This window comes from Phocoena phocoena, chromosome 3, assembly GCF_963924675.1.
Source record: "Phocoena phocoena chromosome 3, mPhoPho1.1, whole genome shotgun sequence".
NCBI lineage: Eukaryota > Metazoa > Chordata > Mammalia > Artiodactyla > Phocoenidae > Phocoena > Phocoena phocoena.
Genome location: NC_089221.1, coordinates 149,960,178 through 149,985,787, shown reverse-complemented (window position 1 = coordinate 149,985,787; position 25,610 = coordinate 149,960,178). Strand labels below are relative to the sequence as shown.

General features: G+C 43.7%; 1 protein-coding gene across 5 annotated transcripts in view; it reads right to left on the bottom strand.

Annotated features, from left to right (window-relative positions):
* Positions 1-5,533, bottom strand: part of CPEB4 (cytoplasmic polyadenylation element binding protein 4) — a 64,115-nt gene extending 58,582 nt beyond the window's left edge. For 4 of the 5 annotated variants that reach the window (XM_065873498.1, XM_065873496.1, XM_065873499.1 and 1 more), the window contains exon 1: positions 3,066-4,190. In XM_065873498.1, the coding sequence (XP_065729570.1) occupies positions 3,066-4,190 (1,125 nt within the window). Of the gene's footprint in view, positions 1-3,065; positions 4,191-5,351 lie in introns of those variants that run through there. The other variant, XM_065873501.1, reaches the window with a different exon arrangement.
* Positions 5,534-25,610: the final 20,077 nt, after the last annotated feature.

The following is a 25,610-nucleotide window of genomic DNA, read 5'->3' as shown; positions in this document are numbered from 1 at the left end:
CATCATGAATTTTAATTCACTGTATGTACCCAAACCTATATTAAATAAATGTAAAAACCATTCTGATTCATTTCAAATTAAAATAAACACTGCCCAGTATTAGTTACATTTCAGGTAAATTATTTCCTTTTAATATAATAATTCCATGCTAGTCTTTGATTGAATACCAATATTATAATATAGCCATGTAAATTCTATCCTGTAATTTCTGTGGTAAATTTTAAGATCTCTTTATAACACCTAAGGAATTCTTTCTAAAAGCAACAGAAATTGAATTACTAATCTATAAAATGTCTTTCCTAAAACTAATAGTGTTTAAGGTAATAAATTTAAATAAGATAGCAGTGTTTAGAAGAAAGTATGGACTGTGATTGCAGCAGTTTAAATTTCACAGTAGCTTGCTTTAGAATCATAAGGAACTTAGGAATCACCTAGGTCACCACCAGCCCCAATTTTATGAAGAAACTGAGGTCCCCAAATGCTATGACACTGATAGGGCCAAGACCACAACCTAGGTGTCTGGGCTCCCAGTCAAATAAATGTTTCTTCAAATCTTTTCATATCAGATTTAACCAAGTAATTCATATCAACTCAAAACAGTATTTTTTGCCAAAAAATTATTCAAAAGAATAATTCTCTAAAACACACACACACACACACACACACACACACACACACACACAGAACTGCATTCATTTAAGTAAGCACCACGGTACTCAGTTTACTACCTTCTTATATTTTCAAAACCCTATTAGGAATTTCTTGTCATAAAGATTCTTTTCAAATCACTTATTTTTATTGTGACTTACAACTCAACCCAATGCTTGCTCTCAGCTCCCCAGCTCCCAACCTCTCTCTTTCTCTCTCTTCACTCTCTCACACACAGAAATATACACACTCTCCTAAAAATGGTGGGGATGGTGAACAGAAAGCAACAATTTAGTTTCTAATCCTACCAAATTTCATCCATTTTCCATTCTCAGCATAACAGACAACAATTCTAAGGGAAGAGTTAGTTTCTAACAGTATCTTTTAGTATCAATCTTAGTCTACTAGTATTTCATACACCAGCTTCATCTCTAAGAAACCATCTGATTAAAAAAATTTCACATGTTAAACACATCCCATTAGCTCCATAAAAATATTAATAATGTGCACATACATATAGCTTATTCATTTTCTGAAATTTTTATTTTTCCCAAAGCAAACCTTTATCAAAAGTCAGTAAACTGAGAATGGAAAACAAACTATGAGGTCACATAAATTCATTCTGTCACTTTATAAGTAGCAAAATAGAAAAGTATTTTTAATTCTGAGCCAATCTTAACCCAGTTAAAATGTTGAGAATGCCGTCTTAGATTTTTTCAATTGGGAATATATAAATAATTCATAAAAGTTACCTTTGCATTAAATTTCCCTTAAATTTATGTTCAAAGGAATATCAAAACCAACTTTTTAAAAATAGACTTCATGGGATTGCCAACGTCTTCAAACAGTCTTTCACCTGACCACTAAAGCATGATAACTGCTCTCTTCAGTTTGAGTAAAAACCCGTTCTAAAAACAAAAGCCAACAGCTTTTTTTATACCTGGGCAAAAAAATTATTAAAAAAAAATTTTTTTAACTAGATTTCACCAAATATTTTAAGATACATCCTAATCATTATACCTGAATCCTTCGAGAAGGGATATTTAATTCCTTGGAATGACACAGGGTTCTCTTAGCAAACCTCCCCTCCCTCTGAGCAAATTATTAATTAAAACAGATAATTCTACTTGTGTTGACATCATATATGGAGACATTGCAATTATTTTGAAATCTGCTTGAGCCTTTGCCAAAAGATCTCTAAAATAACCCTCTAGATATGGCACATGTGTATGCGTACACATGTATGTAGCGTTTTTTAATCCTTGCTTTTTAACCTAGAGTTTGTACTCTTATCAGCTGTGTGCTCTTGGGCAAGTTATTATATCTTGCTGATACTCAATTTTCTCATCTCTAAAATGGGAATAATAACAGAACTTATCTTGTGGGATTTGTTCTGAGGACTGATTCAATGTTAGCTTAAAACCCATACAAGTTTCCTAAACACATATAAATGATCATACCCCCAAAGTATACAAATTTAGTGGGGCATCTGATGTTCAGTTAACTATGAAATTCCCTTTATCCTCTGTCTATCAACTAGACTGGCTGCTCATTAATTAAAAAACATGAAACAATGTGACTCTTGCAGAATAAGGATACACTGGTGGCAAGAAAGACAAGTGATCTTTGCCTGGGTCTATTTTTAGGAATGGTTTAATTATCTACACCCCCAGTGTTAACACTGTAAAATAAACAAATGGGTGAAAGGCATCATAAAAGAGTCACTCTGAGATCAACAGTTTCATAGTATGCAAAAATAATTGGGGATGAAGAAAATATTTAGATCATTTTTCTAGCAGTCCTTAACTGACACAAGGCAGGCCAGAATTTGCAAAAAGGTTTAACAGGAATTGCCAAATTGATGAATTCAAACTGTTCAGACCGCAGGGTTCAGAGAGGTTTCAGGTTTAAAATATAACCAGTGAGAAAACTATAATTCAGTAGCTGGTTTTCAGTGAATCACTACCTTACAGTGGACAAAAATTAATTTGCGAGGTTATATAGTTATGCAAATGGGTAGAAAATGCTCATCAGTTTCCACAATGAAATATATTTATATCTACATTATTTATTCTCACTTAAATAAGTAGGGAAAAACCAACCACGATTCTCTTGTCAGGCTAGAAGGGTATTATAGTTAATAATCATGACATCACTAGCTACCTGGTATTCATAATTATGATGATTTAGACGATTATCTAGGGGAAGATAACAATTAGAAATTTACCAAAAAAAAAGCTGAATATTTTGTTCCAAATTATACTCCTCTCCTGCCAAAATCATGTCTGGTAATTAACTCGTTTTCTAAGAAGAGCTCTGATATGAATACAGACAATTCAAACTCTCTTCGTTACTTAGATATTACACCCTGCCGTTTCCTTATTTCATCTTAATCTATTAATGGAACATAATCTTACCGGAAAAGGAAAAATGTTGTCAGCCCTGTTCAAGCTATCTTCCATCCAGGATTTAGGAGCAAAGGCAGAGCTGGGGCGAGCGTACTTCTGGAGCTGAATATGATTGCTTGCAAAATTTTTCTTCAAAGGCGAGATGGAGTTCAGGGGCGTTATTCCTCCATTCAGCCCTCTGCGGTGATCTCGGCCTTGGGAACCTCCCCAGCCACCATATCCACCACCTCCTGGGCTCCAGGAAGAAGACGGTGTAGGAGAGGGACTCTGGTAGCTGCTCCATGGAGAAGGGGGCTTGTTAAGATTATTCGCCAAATGAGGCAGCTGGTTAAAAGCAGCATTTCTATGTGTGAAAGGTGGGGGATGGGGACTGGCAGGAGACCTCCTCTGCTGCTGATGCTGGCTGTGATGATGCTGGAAATGAGGGTGATGGGGGTGGTGCTGTGAGAGAGGCCCGATCTGAGGAGAGAAACTGCCTCCAAAGCCAGGGCTGACATGATGGGGAAAATTTTGAAACAACAGAGCACCGTTATTAGCCGAAGCAGCCGGGACCCCTCCCTGGTGAAAGAAACTTGCATCTTCATTGATGATTGTAGAGGAAGAAGGCGCTATCGCTGCTGACCAGTTACTGAAACCAGTAAGAGACGACGCGCTAGATGTCAAGGGTTGGGTTGAAGTACCTAGCCCCGTGGCTTCTTGATAATCAAACCCTGTCAACACTGGTGATTCGATTCTTATTTTCTCCTTCCCGTTGCCATTTTCTGAAGAATTGTCCCCTTGATTTTCTTCAGATTTTGCCTTCTCAGTTTCAGGCAGTATTCCAGCTTCCTGACCTGGACTGGGGGAGAGCTGCTGCTTTTCTAAAGGGTCTTGCTGTTCCTGTTGCTGACTTTTTGCCTTTTCTGATCCCAAGATCTCATCCTGAATGTTATGGGTAGCCGGGGCAGGAAAGAGCCAAGCTGACCCGGCACTGCTGCCATTGGCAGCTGTGTTATTATTTATAAAAGCAGCGGGGCTGGGGGTGGCATTTTGGTGATGGTGTGGAGGCTGCAGATGTGGATGGAATCTGACTGGAAAAGCAGATTTATTCCCAGTATTGCTTTGCACTAGCACTCCAAACCCGTAATCCCCCATTTATTATTTTTAGGCTCAGAATCTTATGATAAAAAAAAAAAAACAACCTGATGTCTCACGCCTTTGTATCCTCTACCCCAAATTTAAGTTGCTTGCTTGAAATGTCTTATTTTTAGCTAGCTCAAAGATCGCAGCTTATCACCCTAAATAGTTCAGATTTGGAATTCTGGTCTCTGAAAGAAAAAAACTAAAAAAAAAAAAAAGTCTTAAAACATTGACATGAATCCAACTTATTCTAGGAGGGAATAAAAACGAAGAGGGTAAAAATCAAGTCTTTGGTTAGTAAAATAGGCGCTTTCTTTTTCCAAAGGAAAACGTACATGAATGACAAAAACACAGCTTCTCAAGCATCTATGGATGTAGAAGAATAAGCATTGCGCGGAGTAAAAATATATATATATATAATTTAACAATCACATATGGTCTTCTTCAGCAGTTTAGATTCACTCACGTAAAAATTAGAATAGGGCTAAGGGGAGAATACGTTCTTTTCTTGGCAGCTTGGTTAAAAAAAATCAGGAATAATTTAAGAACATTATATATTATATATTTATATATATAGATTATATTAGGTTATTTGGGGTGGGAGGCGAATTCCTGGTTGCAGAAGAGGAAATCAGCATTGACTAATGGAAAGATGATTGCAGGGAAGTTTCTGCTGTTCCTGGTCCTGTTTCTGATCTTTCACGGGGTGCAGTTTTGGCCTCTGGGGCTGTTCCTGAAGCTCTGGGTGCAGATCTTGCTGCGGTCGCTGTTCCTGGGGCTCCCCCCGGCCTCCTCTCCCCCATGAAATGGGTTGGAAACACCCGTTTCTCCCTCTTGGGGGTGTCGCGATCAGGACGGATTAGAGAGACTCGACGAGAACAAGCTGGCGGCCCCGGGGTGCGGGGACCAAGGGGGCGACCTGGAAGGTCCTGCGGTTTCGGCCTCTACCCCTCTCTGCGGCTCCGGGGTTTTTTTCCCTCATGGGACCCAGGGGCGGTTTGTTCAGTTCTCTCAGTTCGATTCTCCGCAGGGGGGAAAAAAGAGGAAAAATAGGAAAACCCCACCAGCGTAGTTACTCTAAAAGAGAAGGGCCTTCCCCCCTTTGCTCGCTCTCTCTCTTTTTTCCCCCAGATTTTTAAAAAAACTGTAATTTAGAAGCCTTTTGTTTCTCCTCACGGTTGCTGGGCCGTCGTCGCCGCCGCCGTCGCTTTACCCCGGTCCCGCAGTCCCCGCTGTCGTAGTTGCGGACTCCGCCTGGCTCTTCTTCTCTCCTCCTTCCTCCTCTGCTGTCGCCGCTGCCGCCGCCGCCGCCGCCGCTGCCACCGCCTCCCGGTGCCCGGGTTCAGCAGCCGCGGCTGAGTCCTTCTCGTAGGACCGAGCCGAGTGAAATGACAACCAGCTGGAAAGACCGAGAGACACTTCCGGTTCGAAGAGGGAGGGGTGGGTTAGGGCAGACACCCCCGCCCACCTGCCGAAAAGCCAATCATCTGCTAGGATTCAGATTAGGCCACACCCCTAGGCTCAGGCGCCCTCCCAGGAAGGTCGAAAAGTTATCTCGAGAGACGCCCCTTCCGTCTGCGCCTCGCCCAGTGAGGCCTGGCGCCTGGAACCCGCTCCCCCGACCCAGAGTGAACGCAACTGGTCGCCATCTTTAGTGTGGGCAAAGGGCTCCTGCGCTGTTTATCTCGCCTAACCACGCTCTGCAGGAGGAGTATAGCGGGACGCGTGGAAGAGAACGGATTCCTCTAGCACTGCGGTAAAGAGTCCAGGTGTGGGAGATCGGTGGGGCAACCCCTGAAACCGCGGATGAACGGGAGGACTGCCCATAGTAAACGTGGTTCCCCGGGCATCACGTGCTTTGACCGGAGCTCCTCCCCAGAGGGATCTGGAAGAGGAGGCGGGTTTTCCCGGCAGCTGTGCGGTGCCTGGAGTTGCGTATGTCCTTGTCCTGAATGTAGACCTCACGCGGGACTCTCCTTTCACCTTCCATTCCCGCACCCCAACTCCTCCAGCTTAGTTTAGGCTCCCGTCTGGTGCAGTCTCAGGCACAAAGATACAGCTGCTGTAAACGTCTGTGGCTGAGCCCTCATCCCCATCCGGCTCTAGTGCACCCTTCTCGCTTACTAGAGGGTCATTTCCAAAACGAAAAGCTTGTTAGGGTCCTCACCTGCTCAGACCTCTCTGCGACTGCCCATTACCTCCTTGAAAAAGACCAAACTTTTTAGTCTGGTGTTCAAGGCTTTTCCACTCTGGGGGCAGTATATCTTAACACCTCGTCTCCCTCCAACCGCTCCACACCAAGGTGCTCCAAATATAATCTCAGCGCCTTTTTACTTTCCCTTTCCTCTCTTCTCCACCTGGTAAACTCCTACTTAGTTTTAGGAATCGGTTCAAAAGCTACCAACTCTGTCTTCCGAGCTCCCTCTTACGAACATCCATGGCCCAGTGTACATCTCATGCTTCTTTATCACCCTCTATTGTAATGGTGGTTTATGTCTCCTGGACCTGTGGTCAGCTGTGGGCTCTTTGAGGCGAGAATCTTGTAGATAGGAGTCATCAGTGAATGAATGCTGAAGAAATGAGTGAACAAACCAACTACAATGAAATCTTTCCTGAATGACAGTCCCTTTTCCAAATCTGAATAATTTCATACCTTATGCCATTTGGTTTGGGACTCACATCTCTCAAACTTTAATCATTTAGGTTGTTCATTTGCTGCTCAAGGGCTCCATGTCTTGTTCATATTTGTACGTTCTCACCACTATGACCACCATCAGGACCTAGATTAATGTCTTGCTCTCAGCACTCGCTCTAAAGATGTTGAATAAGTGAGTGTTTTCCTTTAGTAGAAAATGAGAAATGAAAAGAAATCAGAGGAGAGCCACAAGTGACTATGGCAAGAGTCGGGAATAAAAAAGGGAGAGATCAAAGACTTTTAAGAAGAATCTCATGAAAAAAGGTGGCTTCCATTTCATTTCCCTAGCCTTTCTTCAATGACCCCAACTTCTGCTGCTTGAGTTTATCAATCCTCCCATACTTCCATGTAGAACACCTGTTTGGGACCTTAATCGGTGATTTTTTTGTCTTTTCATTGTGCCATGAACATGAGTCTTGTCTCTGTAACTCTACTTTGAGTTCCTTAAGTGTTAGGGATTGGGTCTGATTCTGCTGTTTATTCCCCACAACTGGACATACCTTGAGACTTAGCTGGTTCAGTTAGGTGTCACTTCCTCCAAAATGAGTTCCCTGACTGCTCCTTTTTGTAGCATCTTACAGATTCCTCTCATTTACTCACTGCTGGTTGTCAGTGAGTTAGTTTTTTCATGAGCAGAGCTTGTGTCTGATTTATCTGTGTGTCCCCAGTGGCCATCAGAGGGTCTGGCACAGAGCAGACTCAGGACATGTTTATTGAATGAATGAATGAATGAATCTTCAATGTCCAGTAGATGGTTGAGAGTCTTTTGGGGCTGCCAATTCTTAGTGACTAAACTGGCTGCCATATTTGAAGGAAAGAGGGCTATCTTTAGAACCAAACAGGTAATTTGAATTCCAGATCTGCTACGTCCTAGTTGTAGAGCTCATCACCACTACAAGCCCCTGGTTCCTCATAGATAAAATGTGAATGATATTCCTCCCTGGCTAGGAGGTGGTAAATTACATGAGATACAAGTGAAGTGCTGAGCTCATAAGAGGTTTTCAAAAATGTCAGTTCCTTATTAACATATGAAGTGCAGAGAACCACTTCTCAAGTGCCTTTTGCCTAGAAGCTGCATGCATGAGTGAATCCAGGAACCTATGTTGGTTTGTAGAGGGAGGAGACACACCAGAGCCATAGTCAGGGTGCTGCTAGGTCAGCCTGATCTTTTAAGGCTAAATCAAGCATGGGCAGTAGTAGGTTTGGGCTGGGCTGAAGCTAAAATGATCTCTGCAGACATCAGGTTCCTGGCTAGGGATTAGGAGCATGGGAGAAGGAAGCGGGAAGCAATTCTCTTGAGTCAGTTGCCTACTCAGAAACCCAGGATACCCAGCTCAGGGCTGCCCTCCTTGAAAACATTCTGGCCTCAGAAACTGTCCCAGGTAACCATGACAACAATTCAGCAGCTCTATTTAGGATTTCCAAAGAGATCAACAGTTGCAGATGAGTTCTGGCTTGAACACTTTGCTGGCAGAAGAGAGCACCTCCCATGAAACATGCTCACTGGGAAGCCTCCAGGTTGCAGAGAAAGCAAGCTCTCCCTGCACATTAAGGTGCTACCAGATTTTTTTTATTAATTAAAAAGATTTTTTTTAAAACCCTCCCTCCCTGTCCATTAAGGGCTGACACACCTTCAGAAAAGTTGTAGGCTAGTGAACGGACCCTGCTGGCTACAGCCCAGCCCCCTCTGGGGTTTGAGGTCAACCACACCCCAAAGTCAGAGCCTCCCAGGAAGCAGGGCCCTAATATTTCCTTCATCAGCCTCTCTTAAAGCTTGGCAGGCGATATAAATCTCACCTCATAATCACACAGAGTGAACCCTTCCCCATGCTAGCTAATGTCCTTCACCACTGCCCTTGAAGCACACACTGTCTTCTCCCAACAGCACACACCCAAGCTCCCCAGGGGCCTGTCTAATGACTTTAGCAATCAGGGCCACCACCCAACGTTGCCCAGGTTGTGCACTGTGCAACTCCATAAGGCACCACAGACTATGATGTGAATACTCATCCCCCTGTTGCACAATGCAGTGGCCCTGCTTTGGTTCATTTCCGTGAGACACCGAGGCACATTATGGAAATATGACACTCATACACAAAGCCACCAGATACTACCATAAATTACATGAACACACGCTCATCACATGGAGAAATATGTAAAGCAGTTGATCTTTTTAGATTTGGTGGCCCAGGAGCTTTCTCTGATGGAACTGAAGGACACCGTGTCCTTGGTGTTGTTTTGGGTAGGGAGCTGTAGTGAGAAGACAAGTCCAGGCAAGTACACGGTCCAGTCCCCTAAGAGATTAATACCCAGCAGTTATTTTGCTTAGCAGCGTTAATAAGGATTCTAACATAGTAGAGGAATATATATGTTACTGAAACGAAAAACATATAATATTAATATTTAAAAGCAGGTCTTGTGAAGGTAGGGGAAGAGGGAAGGATGGAATTACTTTTGCAATATCCTCTTTGCCAAAACTACCTGAAAGCTCACTACCAGAAGGCAAGACAGACAGAAAGAGAACCACGTCCTGAAGGCAGGTTTTATTAAACCCACCTCTGATCTTCACCCTGTTTCAGCGTTGGAAAGCGGGCACATTTACTTAGAAAGCACCATTGGTTTTTTTACAGTTAATTGCTGGGTTACATTTTCTCCTTTTGTTTGTTGTTTTATAACCTGCAAAAGCCCTCTGCATTTTAAATACTGTTTTCTTCCTGCTTTCCCACTTAAGGTGTTGTCATTAACATGGAGTCCATAGTTAACAATCCATTTTGGTGGAGAGCAGTGAAGTCAGTTCTTCCAACACAATGTCACTGAACAAAAGGTTTGGAAAGGTCCAGGACAGAGACGCGCTTCACTTGATTTCGCCATATCCCGGCAAAGATTTAGGTGAGCTGGGATGGAGGGTTGACCTTCCAAACTGTGACATGTATCACATGGGATGACTTGGATTCTTTTGTGGTTCCAGCCACATATGTGGATGGGCTGTTGACCTAGATTACCCTTGGCTGTTTTGATTGGACACACTTCACTTCCCTGTATCAAAACCATGGCCAGGCTGCCAAACAGCCACCATCTCACACTCTGTGGCTAGACTAGAGGATCTTCACCTACGATGCTGGAAAAAGAAGACCTTTTTGGAGCTTGCAGGGAAGCTGCAGAGTCCAGAGATCAGAGATCTGGGAGTCAGAGACCAAAATTTTAGCCCCAGCATAGCCTTGAGCTCACAGGCACTGGTCCAGTTTGTCCAATGATTTCCTTTCAGCCAGAATTTTTACTGCCAAAGGAGTTTCTCTTTGGAACCCGTAAGCAATAAAGTTTCAGAGAAAGTCATCTATATGAAAAAACACTAAAGATGGTCCTTTCCTTTTATGTCCAAATTTCTTGCTCCCCTATTCTTGGAATATATATATATATATATATATATATATATATATATAACTAAAAAACAATTATAAGAGTTGATTTGTAAGCATCCAACCTCAAACTTTAGCATGCAGTCCCCATGGGAGCCCATCAAATGCAAATTCCCGGGCCCTGCCCCCACGATATTCTGATTGTTTTCTCATAGTATTTTCTCATAAAGTTATAAGGTACTAAAGATTTTCTCATAATAATGCAAAAGCACAGAAAATCCAAATGAAGCATGCCTAAAAGAAATGTCTTTCTCACATGAAAGAAGTTTGCAAGAGTCCATATAGCGCTGGTGGGGTAGTTTCAAGAAGTCATCAGAAACCAGGGTTCCTTTTATTTCATTGCTTTTCCCTCCTCAGAATTCAGCTTCTACCTAGGATCTAAGATAGTTGATCTAGCTCCAGCTATCACGTCTGTATTTCAGACCAAAGGAAATAGAAGAAGATGAAGAAGGACACAACCATTCTTTGAGGGAACTTCAGAAGACATACACATCATTTTCGTTCTCTTCTCATTGGCCAGAATTTGGCCATATGGACACACCTAATGGCAAAAGAAGTTGGGAAGTATAGTCTTTATTTCATGCCTTATGTATTAAGCTAAAAATGTATATTCTATTGTCAAAAAAGCAAAGGGAGGTGGATATTGGGGGTGGGGCATGTAGACCAGAGAGGTTTCATGACTACCTGAGGTCTTATAGCCAAGTCAATGCCCTCATTTTGCAGTTGAGGAAACTGAGGCCCAGGGAAGGGCCTTGTCTAAAATAACTCAGTTCTTTTGCCCAGGTATCTTGACTCAAAACTCTTCCCTCTACTCGGTGGTCCTCAAATTTTAGTAAGCATCAGAATCACCTGGAAGACTAGTTAAACTGGAATTTCTGATTAAATAGGTATGGGATAGAGCCAAGAATTTTCCCTTTTTTCTTTTTTTTTTTTTTCATTGCCCTATTACTTTTATTTTTTTTAATTTTTATTGGGGTATAGTTGCTTTATCATATTGTGTTAGTTTCTACTGTACAGCAAAGTGAATCAGCTGTACGTATACATATCCCTCTTTTTTGGATTTCCTTCCTGGACCTGCTCACTGAATTTTTCTAAGTAGAGAATCTAATGACCTTACTCCATTGCTTAAATACTTTCAAGTGGCTTCCTTATGTATTCAACTCTATTTTTCAAACTTGAGTGATTTTCATTCCAGCATCCCAGTTTTTGCCATATGGATGTAGTTCCTGCATTGTCATTCCTTTAACATTTTTTATAAACTGGTTTATCTTTAAAAAAACAAACAAATAAATATTTGTTTACAACAACTTGATTAGCCACCCGAAATGCTATAACCAAAAGGTAATTATCACATTTAAAATAATGAAAACAAAATAATGGTATTGAATTGCTCCTAGATCCTGTGAGTATATCACAGGCCCTAAGTCTGAGGCTTTCTTTCTCTTTGTTAAAAAGGAAGATTAATAAGGTTAGAGAGAGGTGCTAAAGACTTACTAGCCCAACCTGGAAATGTCGTCTTTACCTAATGAGAAGGGCTGAAAAAGAATGGAAAAGGAGCGAAATTTCTTATTGTGTGATTCAAGATTATATACTGTCTTGTCTGTGTACCACCTACAACTATCTCATATACCCCACTGGGAAGGGACCCTTTCTCTGGAAGGCACTGCCAGACTCCTGAGTGTGGCACCCCATGCACCTGAGGAACTGGCGCCTGCCTAACATTTTAGCATCATCTCCTGCCACTCTCTGAGAGCACTGTCCCAACCATTCTGAAACACTTGAGGTTCCAAGTACTTACAATGTCAAGAATACTGTTTGCTGGAAGTAACAGAATGCGTGAGTGAGAGTGACAAACAGTAAGTGGTGACTTTTCTCACACATCAAGAAGTCTAGAGGTGAGCAGTTGCTCAGAAGCAAGACACAGAGGGCTTCAAAGAGCTGAGAGTTTCTGGTCACAAGCTTTCCTCTGATCAGGGAGGAAAGGTCTACCTCAAGGACCCTCCAAGCACACTTCCTGTTATATGTTTTTGCTCAGGATGGGGTCACATGCCATGATCTAGACGAGATCTGGGCCCACCTTCCCTGAGACCAAAGGACCCCAATGTGAAACAAACAGAATCAGAATTCTGCTAGCGAAGGAGCAGGAAAGTCTTCGGAGGAATCAACAAGCGTGTCCTATGCTCACCACACAACTTTCTTAGGCCTTTCAGTGTATGTCTGTCTGCCAAGAACAGCTATCTCATTTGCCAGGGGAGATCGGACAAGCACCCTCACTGCCTTCTCTGACCCCCACCCCCAGCAGAGGTGGGCATCTTCTCCCAGGTTGGCACAGACACTTGGCCACATAACTGACTATTTATGTAATTGGCTATTTAGATCCACCCACTGGAGTTGCTCCTCCAGGTCAGGCACTTTTCTGTTGTGGAATCCCTAAGCCCGGCATTATGCCCAGCACACAGTAGGGCTTTAATGAGTGTTTCAGGTTGAATTAATCAGTTTTCTTTCCTCTCGATATACAAGTCATAAGGAAGTCCAAAGTAATAAATGTTAGGTTGACTTTAACAACAAGCCTTGGAAAATTTGGGGAATCTCCTAATAGCGTACATCAAGTTTCTATTGGCATAGCATAAAACTTCTACCACACTGCTGATCTTTTGGCAGATCAGTGGCTTTATAAACTTAGTAAACCATTTCAGTCTTGTGTAAAACACATTGTACAGGGTAATAGCTTCATTTGGCTAAGTCATCTTAGGTGCAGTTCCACGATTGCATAAAGCTAGTCTTTGTTTATACACCCTCAATGTTAAACAGCCTGTTAATGAAGTGGATTGCCTTGAAGCCATAGAATAGTGCACATACACACACGTACACACACACACACACAAAGTTATCACCTGAAAACAATGGCAGAAGCAGTAATTATATAATATTAACAAGCAATATCACATACAATTGGATGTGCCAGTTTCTAACATAGCTGAGTTGATTCTCAATAATGGGTTTCTTGAAATGACCTGGCCCCCACAGAAGTACCTTCAGGTTCAACAGCCCATGTAAAATATAATAAATGCATAAATAATTTAGCAAGGGAAATAGGTAGCATTATGGCCGCACTTCTGTGCTGCTCTTATTTAAAAGCCTGGCAGCTTGGTAGTTAGAAACCACTGTGTCCAAGGGTGTTGTAATTCACCATTTGCTGGGAGTTGAAATGAGGCAGAGGAGGGCTCCAGGCCCCTAGCTCATTGCTTATTTAGAGGCAGGATTTTTTGTTTGTTTGTTTTTAATCCATTTGGCTATTTAAATTCCAAAAATAGAAAGAGGAAGAAGAAACACGCTTCAAATTTAGAAGTTTAGAGGCTAGTTGGAGTCCTCTTAGGCTCTGGGATGTGTTTTTTAAGCAAGTGAGTTTACAAATTAGTTTCATTGTGTGTGTGTATGTCTCTTTAATCCATGTATGGCAACTGATGCAGCAGTTTTTTTCAAATTCTAGTTCTTTTTGTTATCTCAGACACATAATTTTTGCTTTATTGTTGTATGACCTATCTTATTATTCACCCACCATTATTTGTAAATGGACTCAAGTTTTTAGAACTTAACTAAACGGGTTGGAAAGAAAGATTCTGTTATCACTAATGTAAATAGGAAAATCAATACACCATACCATAAATGGATGCTGTCATTTATTTTTTCATAACCCACACTAAAATAAATGAGTCAAGCAAATGCCTAGTAATAGAAATAAGAGTTCTTCTGTGCCATCTAAAGACATCTCAGAAACCGTCGGTGGCACTTTTAGGGAAGCCTGGCTTACTGGTTGAGTAATACGTACCTTTCGAATCAGGCAAGATTTGTTCAAGTCCCACCTCTGACATTTGCCAGCTGAATGACTCACGAGCAGGTCTTTTTGTCTCTCTGAGCCACAGTTTCTGCATCTGGAAAGCAGGGATAAAAAATTGTTGAGCAGTTAGTTGAGAGGATTTTATAGGTAATACATGTAAAGCTCTTAGGATGGTGCCTACCTGTAGCAAGTGTCCAAGAAATGTCACCTATGATTATTATTCATTTGTGATTGGGGAGATGTGGGTCAACACAGAGAACCAACCACCAACAAATTCAGTCCAGAACAAACAAAATGTGCTAGGTGTCTACCATATGACAGGCTCTGTGGTAGGCCCTGGGGACATGGAGGTAATTCTTGAAGTGACAGACGTGTACAGAGCTAATGACAGTGGTACATGGGAAGTGCAGGGAGAGGTAGGTTCCCAGGTTATTATGGCAGGCCAGAGGAGGACATGATGAGAGTCAGTGTCAGGGAAGAAAAATGAACAGATCCCCAAGTCAGGCCTTTCCTGATAGCTTACGGGGGACATACATCAGTACTAGGAGGTACCAAGTAAATTGGATTTCTGCTGGGGAGGAGAAAGTGCATGAACTTCAGACATATATACAGCAGTGGAGACATACCATTTACTTATGGGCTTAAGTGACATTAATGAATTGGTGAATATCATTTTCAAAACTAAATGGTGGTCAAGCAACTTGTAAATGGAATTTTAATTTTCTTTCCTTTCATAGAGGCCACAGTGATTCACAAATACTTTTTAATTTGGCCAGCCGGATGATTTTTGTGTTTTTTTCATTATTATTATTACTTGGTAATGTAAAAACTATGCAGTTTCATAGGAAAACCGAGATTTGTGTTCTCTCTTTAAAAAAAGTGGAAGATGTAGCCATCTGAATCCATTCCCCGCATATGGCAAATTAGGGCTGGCATTGAGTAGCTGCTGCTCTTGTACAATGGGGCATTTGCTCTGCAACACTCCCAAGGTGACAGTGCTGCCCTAAGACTCCGGCAAGTGGGGCCCCTGCCCTTGACCCCATGCAACCAAGGGATGCCTGCACTGCCTCGTCTAGACCAGGCTGCTGGGCCCTGGCCGCGTGACCCAAGCCTGCTTCCAGAGCCTGCAGAGACCTCTTTCCCAGTTTGTTCTCCCAAGGGCGAATAGCACTGCTAGGGAGTATACCCCATGCCCAAGGGGTGGCCAAGACAAAAGCTGGAGGGAGGGAAGGGACTGAAGCTTGAATGTGCAGGCCCTGGTGTCCATCCACCTGTACAGAGTTTCTTGCTGTGGGGGATGGAGTCAGGCATGGGAAGAGAAGAAGAGCAGACGGTGTGTTGAGTGGGGTGGGGAAGCCCTTGGCCTGGGGACCAGTTCTCCCCATCATCTTCAGGTAAGGAACCCTGAGGAGTCTGAGAATTCTACATTGAACTTGGCCTTCCAGGTCATCATAAAGGTACATCTGTCAGGGTAGGAGACTAGAAGTTACTTCAATTTGTTAACTCGATTTATAGCTTGTAAAGTATTTGGTGATCTGGTAGATGGACTTCCATTTAAACTTTTTCCCAGGGCATGAAAAATATGAGGAGTGGGCCAGCTGGTGGATTTCACTCCTTTCTCCCTGCTGCCTGACCCCCATTAGTGCTGAGTTTGTGGTTCCCAGTAGACTGTGAGCTTCGTGAGGGTGGGAAGTATACCTGATGTTTGCACTTTATCTCCTCGCCCCTAGCACAGTCCTCGGCTGGGGTACCCAATTCATACTGAATGAGTGACTGTCTGACCTGAGAGTTGATAGGTCAGGTTAGTCCCCTTGGAATTATCTTCTGTTATAGATGTCCACACATCACAGATTATTTAAAATTGTCTCCTTAGCAACTTCATTAATTGCTAGAAATGATTTTGGTTATTTGTTTTTCTGACGTAAAATGAATTTATGTACACGGTAACATAATCTGAAAGGTTTTGTAAAAAAAGTAAAAAGGAGAAGAAAAGAACATCACACATCACCCTCATTCCACTGGTAAGGCCACTATTAACATTTTGATATATTTATTTCGGTCTTTTATCATATGTTTCTTTTCAGAGTTGAGATCCTACCCGGAGATCGATGACAATAAGCTGCCATGTTCCAAACTTTGAGCAGCTTTCTGGCTGCTGTTTATCACTCCCCGTGATGCCTTTTAAAAGATAAATTGCATAAGGAACTTCTAGATTTCACGGAGAAATATTGAAGCGAGGAGCATTACAAACATTTTCCCAAGAGGTGAGTGGTGTGCTTCTAAATTTTTGTGCGTGCGAGAGTTTGTGATTTACCCTACTGAGCGATCATTCATCATTTTTATCAACATCATGATCACTGTCAAGGGTCAAATATTTGCCATCTAATTTTTTACAGCCCTTTTCTGTTAAGCTCGATATGAAGAATGCTGCCTACACTTGGCCCCCTCTCTTTCAAAGCCAACAGACTGCCATGCATACATGCTTGTTGTGCTGCCAACCGTCCACAAACCCTGATCAGGTGATGCCTAAATACCATGCGCCACTGAAATGCTGAGACTATCCAGTGTAACAGGGGAGAGGTGACTAAATTCCAAATTGCAATAAGCATGACAAGCCTATAAATAAGGGTGCCATGGGGACACGGAAGAGAAGCTGCCTTACTCAGCCTGAGCTCCAGGGAGGGCTTCCAAGAAGAGGGGATATTTGAGAGCTGTCTGGAAAGCTGAGCTGGGGGTTGGCAGCTGCAGAAAGGAATCGGGTGTTGGGTTGAGGCCCCTTGAGGGTGTGGCTGGTGCAGAGGAGAGGACCTTAGCAACATTTAGTGACTCTGCACTATGTATCAGGGGCCATGCTGGGTCCTCAGAAGACAGAAATGGCTAGGCTGGTGAATGAATACATGAACAGACCTTTGGGTGACATCCTACCTGATAGGATACTTCAGAACTACATCCTGATAATTAAGCCCAAATCCAAGGCATTCTACGTGATCCCTAATTCAAGTAATTTAAAATGTCCTCTACAATTCGGCAATATCTATTAAAATAAAAAGTGTGCATATCCCACGACCCAGAAATTCTATTTCTTGGTTCCTACTGTAGAGACAAAACCTGTTCAAATCACTTGCTTGTGTAAAAGGGTATATATTGCAGCACTTTTTGTCAAAATGAAAAACAGTCGGGATCAACCCAAATATTTATGCATAGATGAATGGCTGTCAAAACTAGGCTGAATCTATCCCATAGAAATGTATGGAAAGTTAGAAAGAGTAAAGTTGATTTATATATACACAGTAAAGGCTATGAGACAGATAGCTGAGGAAAAAAGTTACATAATACGCATACAACATATCATTCACGTAAAAAAAATTCCACACACAAAAACCACCATGTTTTCTGTAGTCACAGAGATATGAGAGTTTTTATTAGCTCGTAGATATACATTTTATATAAGCACACAGATAACTAATTAAATGCATTGATTAAGGGCTTTTTAACTGAAAACGGTGGCTGCCTTTGAGGGGTTCAGAGATTGGAGGAAGTGGTGATAAGAGATACGGGCCTTACCTTTTAAATCCTTTTACAAGGAGCGTGTATGCTGTGAATGACTTCTGCAATTAAAGGTTAACTAAAATGGTGAAAATGTTCTTTCAGGGTAAATCAGTACCACTTATTCAGAACCGAACTGAGGAACATGAAACAAGACACTAAATTGTTCCTACCCTATGACCCAGTAATTTTCCTCTTGGGAGTCCAGCCAAAGGAAATAACCCCAGAGAGTCACAAAGATTTTCACATAAAGGTGTTCAATGCAGTATTATTTACCAGAGTGAAAAAAAAAAGGGAATCATCTGAAACGTCCAGTAATGGGTGAAAGCGTAAGTGGTAAGTCTGCATAATGGAATGCTGAGTAGCCATCAAAACCTGTTGCAGAAGAATTTTGTTGACTTGTAAAAATGTGACCGAAGTCATATTAATATAGAAAGGTGAAGGTAGAATGATCTCAAATATGGTATAAGCACAAATACACATACATAAGACCCAGGGGGGTGAGGTAGGGAGAGCTATTTGACCGCACCTCATGTTCACCTAAGGTCTCAGATTTAGATTTTTGACATCACCTCTAAATGCAGTTCTATAAATAATCATAGGGATACTCGCACATAGTCACAGATATACTCTTGCTAATATCACGTGACTCTGATTGTTGCCTGTAAATATTTAAAATACAGCACAGTTTTTTTCCATCCTGCTTTAGCATTTGCTTCACAAATAGAGGAAGCCAGACTGGTCTCACTGGCTGAGAGACCCCGTTCTGCCACAGGTACAGAGGATCAGAAGGAAATACCCCGAACGGGAGTATACAAGCTGGTTGCCTCTTGGCAGTGGGATTTAGATTTTTTTAATGGCTAGTTTTCTGTTTTTCCTAAATTTTCTACAATGAGCATGATAAATTAGGAGTTTGGAGTAACATATACACACTACTGTATATAAAATAGGTAAACAACAAGGACCTGCTGTAGAGAACAGGGAACTCTACTCAATATCTTGTAATAATCTATAATGGAAAAAATCTGAAAAAAAAATATATGTGTATAACTGAATCACTTTGCTGTACACTTGAAACTAACACAACATTGTAAATTAACTATACTTCAATTTTTTAAAAAAAAAAAAAGCTCCTAGAATAAAAGTTTTGAAAACAAACGGGAGAAAAACAAAACAAAACAAAAACACAGAAGAGGAAGCGTCCTCCTTTAAAACACAAAAGCAGCGCCTGGCTGGAAAATGTGCCACATCAGGATGTCCCCGGGCGGAGTCCTCGGCAGGCTGGCACCAGGGCTGGACAGAAAGAATGCGGCTGGACCCTGCTCCAGTGTGTCACGGGAAGGCCAGCGCGACTCCGGCCCCCGCCCCTCGCCCCCTCCCGCCCCCCGCCACCACCCCCCCGCCCCGGGTCCTGCTGGGTGAGGCCAGAGCAGTTCCGCAGACCAGAGGCGCAAGAGGATTCGGGTTCAAAGCCGGACCTGGGGTTTCGAGGGGGTGGGGAGATTGTCCCGGCTCCTGATCAACCAGGCGAACCTGCGTCCGTGGCTCTAAATCAGAGTGCGCAAGAACGGGGAGGAGCAAATTTGCAGGAACAAATGGGACACTCAGGTCGGGCCGATAAATAAATCCCTTTATCAGGGGACTTCAGAGCGGAGGATTTATTTGCATAGCCGACAAGCTGCGCACTGGTTGGCAGGCACAATAGGGTGAGAAAGACAAGAATCACTAGATTACGGTGGAATCTCTTATTAATAGATTTGGGCCTTAACTCTTGACAGGTTCATGGTGTGTGTGTGTGTGTGTGTGTGTGTGTGTGTGTGTGTGTGTGTGTGTGTGTGATTGTGTGTTATAGTCAACAAAAATGAACACTCCTTCCCACCACCCTCCTCCCCCAGGCTTTTACTTCTCACTAACAAAGCGGGTGTAACTGGTTCCATCAGTCGAACAAACACAAGGCCATCAGTTCTTCCCCTGGTGAGGAAATCGCTCCTGTGTCCTCACCGGAGGAACACGTGCTCTGATAGGTCAGGGAGCACATTGAGTGTCTGGTGGTGAACAGCTGGGGCCAGGAGCCAGCACCCTCATTAGAGGAAGCTGCTACTATTTCCAGCCTGCCTCTATTCACTGAAAGCAGGTCATTACAAACACAGCGCGTTTTTGCATATTAGCCAAATTAAAAGAATAATATGTTCTCTCCTTTCATGTGCTGTACTGATAAATCCCAATTTATGAATGAAACATGCTGATTAGTTAGTTAAAAAATAATTAGTCCCAGAATGTGTTTCGGAGTCGGAGACTTAATGAAAGCACACACAAATACTGTTTCCCAAGTATTCAGTACATGTCTCTGAAAGAAAAATATTCATAAGATGCTTTTATGAGAGACTAATGATGAAGTAGCCTGATTTTATTTTTATTTCTTTCTCACCATGTGGGTTAACATTTGGATGTTATTTGGTGCCTGACGGGCTGGGTCACTTTAGAAATATGGGTGATGGCTGTTCTCCTTGATTGAATCTTGATTTTCAGATTGTCAAGAGAAAGGGTCTCAGCTCAGAAGCTCCATCTTGTTCTGGAGAGAACCTTCCAACCCTGCTATGGAGCTTTCATTTCTGGGTCCAAAGGTTAACTACAGAAAGACTGGCAGTGGAGAACCAGGGGGTAGCATCCAGTGGGGTCCATTAGATTTTCATTGTGTTCCCACAGCTGGGAAAACCAATATTGGGTTTCAGACACAATCTGAGTGTCTTGGCCACTGAGAATCAGAAGGTTCCAGACACTCCAAGGACATAGGGGCATAGGGATGACCGCCAAGCCAAGGACCTTTAACCCAAATACCAGCTGACCATTCCTAACCCTGGAGGCTGTACACAGCACAACTGCACCTTACCATATACTACAGCTTGTACTACAATGTATATTATAAAAACCACCCTTGCAAATGCCTTCACTTGCCTATCCGATGTATGTGGTACAGTAAGATGGTTTAGCTTCCATTTTTGGACCAGATCACGGTTTCTTTGATTTAGCCCCCAAAGGAGTATATGTTCGCATTTAGGAACTTTGCTGTGTGGAAGTCACACCGAGATGCTTTGGCCATGAGAGGCCTGTGGGAAGAGAGATGAATCAGGCTTCACCCCATAGTTACTTCAGGGCGCAGGCCATCGAGAACTAAAATGTTGTGTTTTTTTTCAAATATGTATAGTGCAATTTACATAAGTGAAACAGTCCTACTCCCCTGCAGGGTATGGGCTAAGGGAATAAGATTTGGTGTCAGACAGGCCTGGCTGTCCAAACTGTTATCATATTTCTCTGAGTTTCCACATGTGTATCTGTAACTTTGGGATAATAATAACTAACACCGATATAACACTTACTATGTGCCAGAGGATTTTAGGTGATTTGTCTTCGCTCCTCTAATCTTGGCAATTCATCTCCCTCTGACAGGCAGCAGGGAACATGTAGCAGACTACAATAAATGGCAGCTCCATTATTGTCTTACCGCTGCTCTTCAGTTTCATCCCCTGTGACTACCCATCCCATGGCCTCCATTTCATTCATTCATTCAACAAACATCTCCTGACCACTCTGGGCCTCTAAGGCACCAGAGATAAAGAAGTCTCAATAGCCCCCTAACTGACTCTGTCTCCTGTCTCCGCTCTTGAAGTTTGTTTGCCCAATGACCAAACCCTCACAACTCAGCTCAGGCATCTCCTCCTCTGTGAAGCTCTCTCTCAATCCACCACGAGCTGATACTCACCCAAGTCCATGTAAAGGCTGGAATCTGTTCTGATGCGTTAGGCAACCATTCTACCTGGTACGTTAGTACCAGTTGTAAAATATCTGGAAAATCCCCCCGACCTCCCGCCCCATCCCTCTTTCCCTTACTCCACTCTGGGGTCCCACAGCGCTTTGCATGCATCTCCATCTTTACTTTATTATCCCGCATTTTCATTGTTGGTTTTTCCTCTCCTAGCTCCCCTACCTGACTGTGAGCCCCTGGAGGGCAGGGTGGAGTATCACTCATCTCCAGGGCTGGCCACTAGAAAATATCAATAATGGAGAGAGAGGGAGAGGAGAGAGCAAGATGGATAGAAGGTAAGAAACACGGGGGGAAAGGGAACTGGTATATTTTTGGCCCATGTGCTGATCACCATGAAGAAGTGGCCACTGGCTATAAAGCTGTCTTTATAGACACCTCCCCCAGCCATCTGCCCCAAAACTCTGGCACAAGAAATCTCTGCCTTTCCTATAAAAATGTCAGCTCATATGCAAATTGTATATAAATGTTGAGTATTATCTGAGTTTTACATTTGGAAAGGGAAAAAAAAAAAAATCTCTTGCTCTCGCCTGTGTCTGTTTCATTGTCCGACCCTTTGAGGCGCTGGTCTGTGAGTGTCTGTGCCAGTGTGTGTGGCTGAGAATGGACGCTTTATGTGCAAAGGAAGCGAGGCTTTTCTTTGGCTGCTTCTCTGAACCCAGCTGCCAGTCACAGGGCTGGCTGCCTCGATCCACTTCAAGGAAGTCTCCCGTCTGTGTTTTAGCTCTCTGTTGAGGAGGCTGCTGCCTTTTCAGGCAGGCCTTTAGGATATCCCTTGAGTCAGGAGTGTCCCGGGGCCGTGGAAGGCCCACAGCCCAAGTGCCAGGTAGCACAGGGCAAGGGCACAGAGCCCTGATGTGCCTTCTTCCTCGGGAAGCTGTGCTACAGTGGAAAGGAGTCAGGCAGATAGCACCACTGTGGCTCTAAGTCTTCCGCTGAGTGATCTAAGACAAGCTCTCTGACCTCTCAGTTTCCTCATCAGAAAAATGGGGAGAGCAGAATTGCCACCTCGATACAGTTACTGTGAGGAATAGGTGAGATAACGCATCTGATCACATTTGGTGAACGGAGAGGTTAGATGCACACGTCAATTCATTATTAACAGGAGGTTCAAGTTGAAGTTCCAGCTGAGGCACCAAGGTATGACAGCTGCTGCATTCCACAGGAGGGGCGATGCCAGCCAAGTGCAGAATTTACAAAAGAAAATTCCAAAAACCAGTCAAACCCTTCTCAAGGCTCTCCACCACTTTGGAAGGTAGAAAAGGGGTGGGCTGTTGAAATTTTGGGAAGGTTTTGTGAAGCCTTCTTTGGAGAAGGAGTCTGTGCTTTCACCCTGAGTCTTAGCCCATTGGGACTCTCAGAGAGCTTGTTTTGTGTGCCCTGCAGCTGGAGGACGTGGTGGGCCTGGGCCTGACCTGTGCTCAAGGGAGCTACAGTGGCTGGTGGCAGCAGAGAAGGGGAAGAGGGACATGGCCCTACGATGGCAGGCCAGAGATAGGTGAAACGGGGGCCAGGTATTGGGGACTGGGGGGCTGTCACATTCAGAACCGCAGTAGGAATGTCAGCCTGGGATCTTTGTGAAAGAGATCCAGTGCTGAAGGAAGTGCTGGAAGGGAGAGGCCAAGATGGGGAATGGCGGGGACTGGCCAAATGGAAAGCCTGGACTTGTCATCATGGGTGGTCCAGCAGGGATATCTCCAGAAAACCTAAGTGCGAAACTGTCAACTTCAAACATCTGTCAGACTCAGAGAGGGCAATGCCAGCCTTTGACAGTACCAAACAATTGAGAACTTTCCTATCCCCCTGACTTTCCTTCTCTATCCGCATGTGATCCTTGGAGGGACCAGAAACTAGGTTATCATGCTAGTGGGGGAGCAGAAAGACCCAACCCGCAGGATCCTGCTGGCAGCAGGCCCTGGTGGAAAGAGGGGAGAAGAAGTAACTAACGAATTGAGGCAGTTGTCCCTGACTTAAAGTGACCACATGACCTTTTATTACCTAACAGTGATTAGAAAACTCACGGGACTGCTCATAATCTCATTCAGGAGTGAGGAACAGATTACTTGCAATGAATAGGTTTAAAGGGAAACGGGAGACAAAAATCAAGTTGTTTTTATAAGAATCCTGCTTGTTCAATGTATTGGATACATTATTTTTACTAAGCTAGCACTAAGCATGTGCTAACTACTGTGCAAAGCACTTTATATTTTCAAAATAACCACAGAGGTGGGTGCTATTATAATGTCCATTTTGCAGGGGAAGAAACTGAGGTTCAGAAGAGTGAGATAATCTGACACAGGTTGCAGGATGGATGGCGAGGGGCCGGGATTGGGAGCCAGGAGTCAGGCTCTAGACTGCCATCCTGCCTTCCCACTTCTGTGTCTCAGTAGGCAGATCAGACAAGGGCTCAAGTTGTCCAAGTATACGCAGCTAAAAATACTTCAAGGGTTCACAGGAATTTTCACAATCCCTTTGGGGAAGGACTTCAAGGAGACATGTTTTAGTTAGAATGACTTGGTTTTAAATCTCAAGACCCACTCAGGCTAGCTTAAGGAGAGAGCGGGGAGAAGAACATCATCATAAAGATACAGGGACATATTCTGGAAGCCTGTTCGGCCCTCTCTGCCTCCACCCCTCTCCTTTCTAGTTCTTATTCCTCCTCCTTTTCCCTCTGCACAGTCCTTAACCCTTTTGCAGATTGTGGCTGCCTCAACTCTCGGGTTAAGGGTCCCTCAGTGCCAGGCCTGCAGAGGACGGTTGGCTGAATCCTGATTCCAAGTGCAGAGAAAGAGTCAGTTCAATATATACTGTGCCTGGCCTAATCTTAGGCACTTGGGATTTAACATTGCACAAAATAGGAAAAAAAGAAACAAAACAAAACAAATGCTGCCTTTGGTGGTGGTGTCCCTTCCAGTGAGATTCTGATTGGTCTATCTCAGGTCAGCTGACCTCTTCCCCCAGCCCAATCGAATGTGCCCAGGGGCGGGATCACAGAGGATAGCCTCCGTGGCTGGAAGCCCAGCCAGGAGGCTGGCTTGGGTGTGGAATCCAGGGCATCCGGTTCTTGAAGCCAACCCAGCCAGAAGATGTCAACCTGCCTTGGATCTGGTTCTAGCAAGGCTTCAGCCCTCCATAGTGGCAGCTGCCCGCTGCTAGGTCCTATTGGCTTTCCCTTTCAGCAGGGCCCCTCCCTTATCAGCTTTGTCCCCAGTCTCTTTCATGCTGGGATTGACACACATTGTCCCCCTTTGGTGTTGGATGAAGCCAGATCTTATTTTCCTGTTGCTTTTTGTCCATCTCTCCTCTGTGAGTGAAGGCCTTTAAGGAGGAAACAGGGTAGTCTCCCCCTGCCCTGGTGCAGACAGCCAGGGGAGGCAGAAGACAGACTATATACTGGGGCTCTTGTCCCCCCAGATGGTCTCCTCTGAGGCAGTGACACTGCTGTGTACAGCTGGGCCTGGCTGTGGGCGCCTGGCTGAACCGGGCCTTGTCAAAGTGCCCTCATCCTTCATTGTCCCACAGGCAGGGATGGTGATGACCTCAACAGTTAGGGTCCTCCCCTGCTTCCTGTTTGATGGCCACCGTGATCAGCTTGGATAATACCAGCCACTGCTTTTCAATTGTCTGGGTTCTGGGCCTCCCGCCTTCCTACCATTTCCACAGCCTTTTTTTCCTTTCTTTCCTTTTATTTATTTATTTTTTTTAATGCGAGCTACTGCGCATTCAGTAATGGAATAGATTACATCAGATGCTGTGTTTGCCAGCCTCGGTGCTAAGCTACGCATCTCACTGCTGCAGTAGAGGGTGACGCCAACCTCGTTTATATTGGGATGGAATTCACAGGGCAGAATCCCCCCAGACAGGCTTCTGTAGGATCCCTGAGTTTTGTCAGTTGAGAAGCGTGGTACTGTCTTCTTGGTGGTTAAGAACGTGAATGTCTGAGTCAGAGCAGACCAGGATTCCGTCCTGCCAGAGTCACTTAATATGCATGACCCTACGTGTGTAACTGAACCCTCAGTGCCCCAGTTTCCTCGTGTACAATGAGGTTAATAATGGATTCCTTGTTGCATCATTGGAAGTTGAAATCGGGATAACGTATGGAAGGTGCTTAGCATAGCTC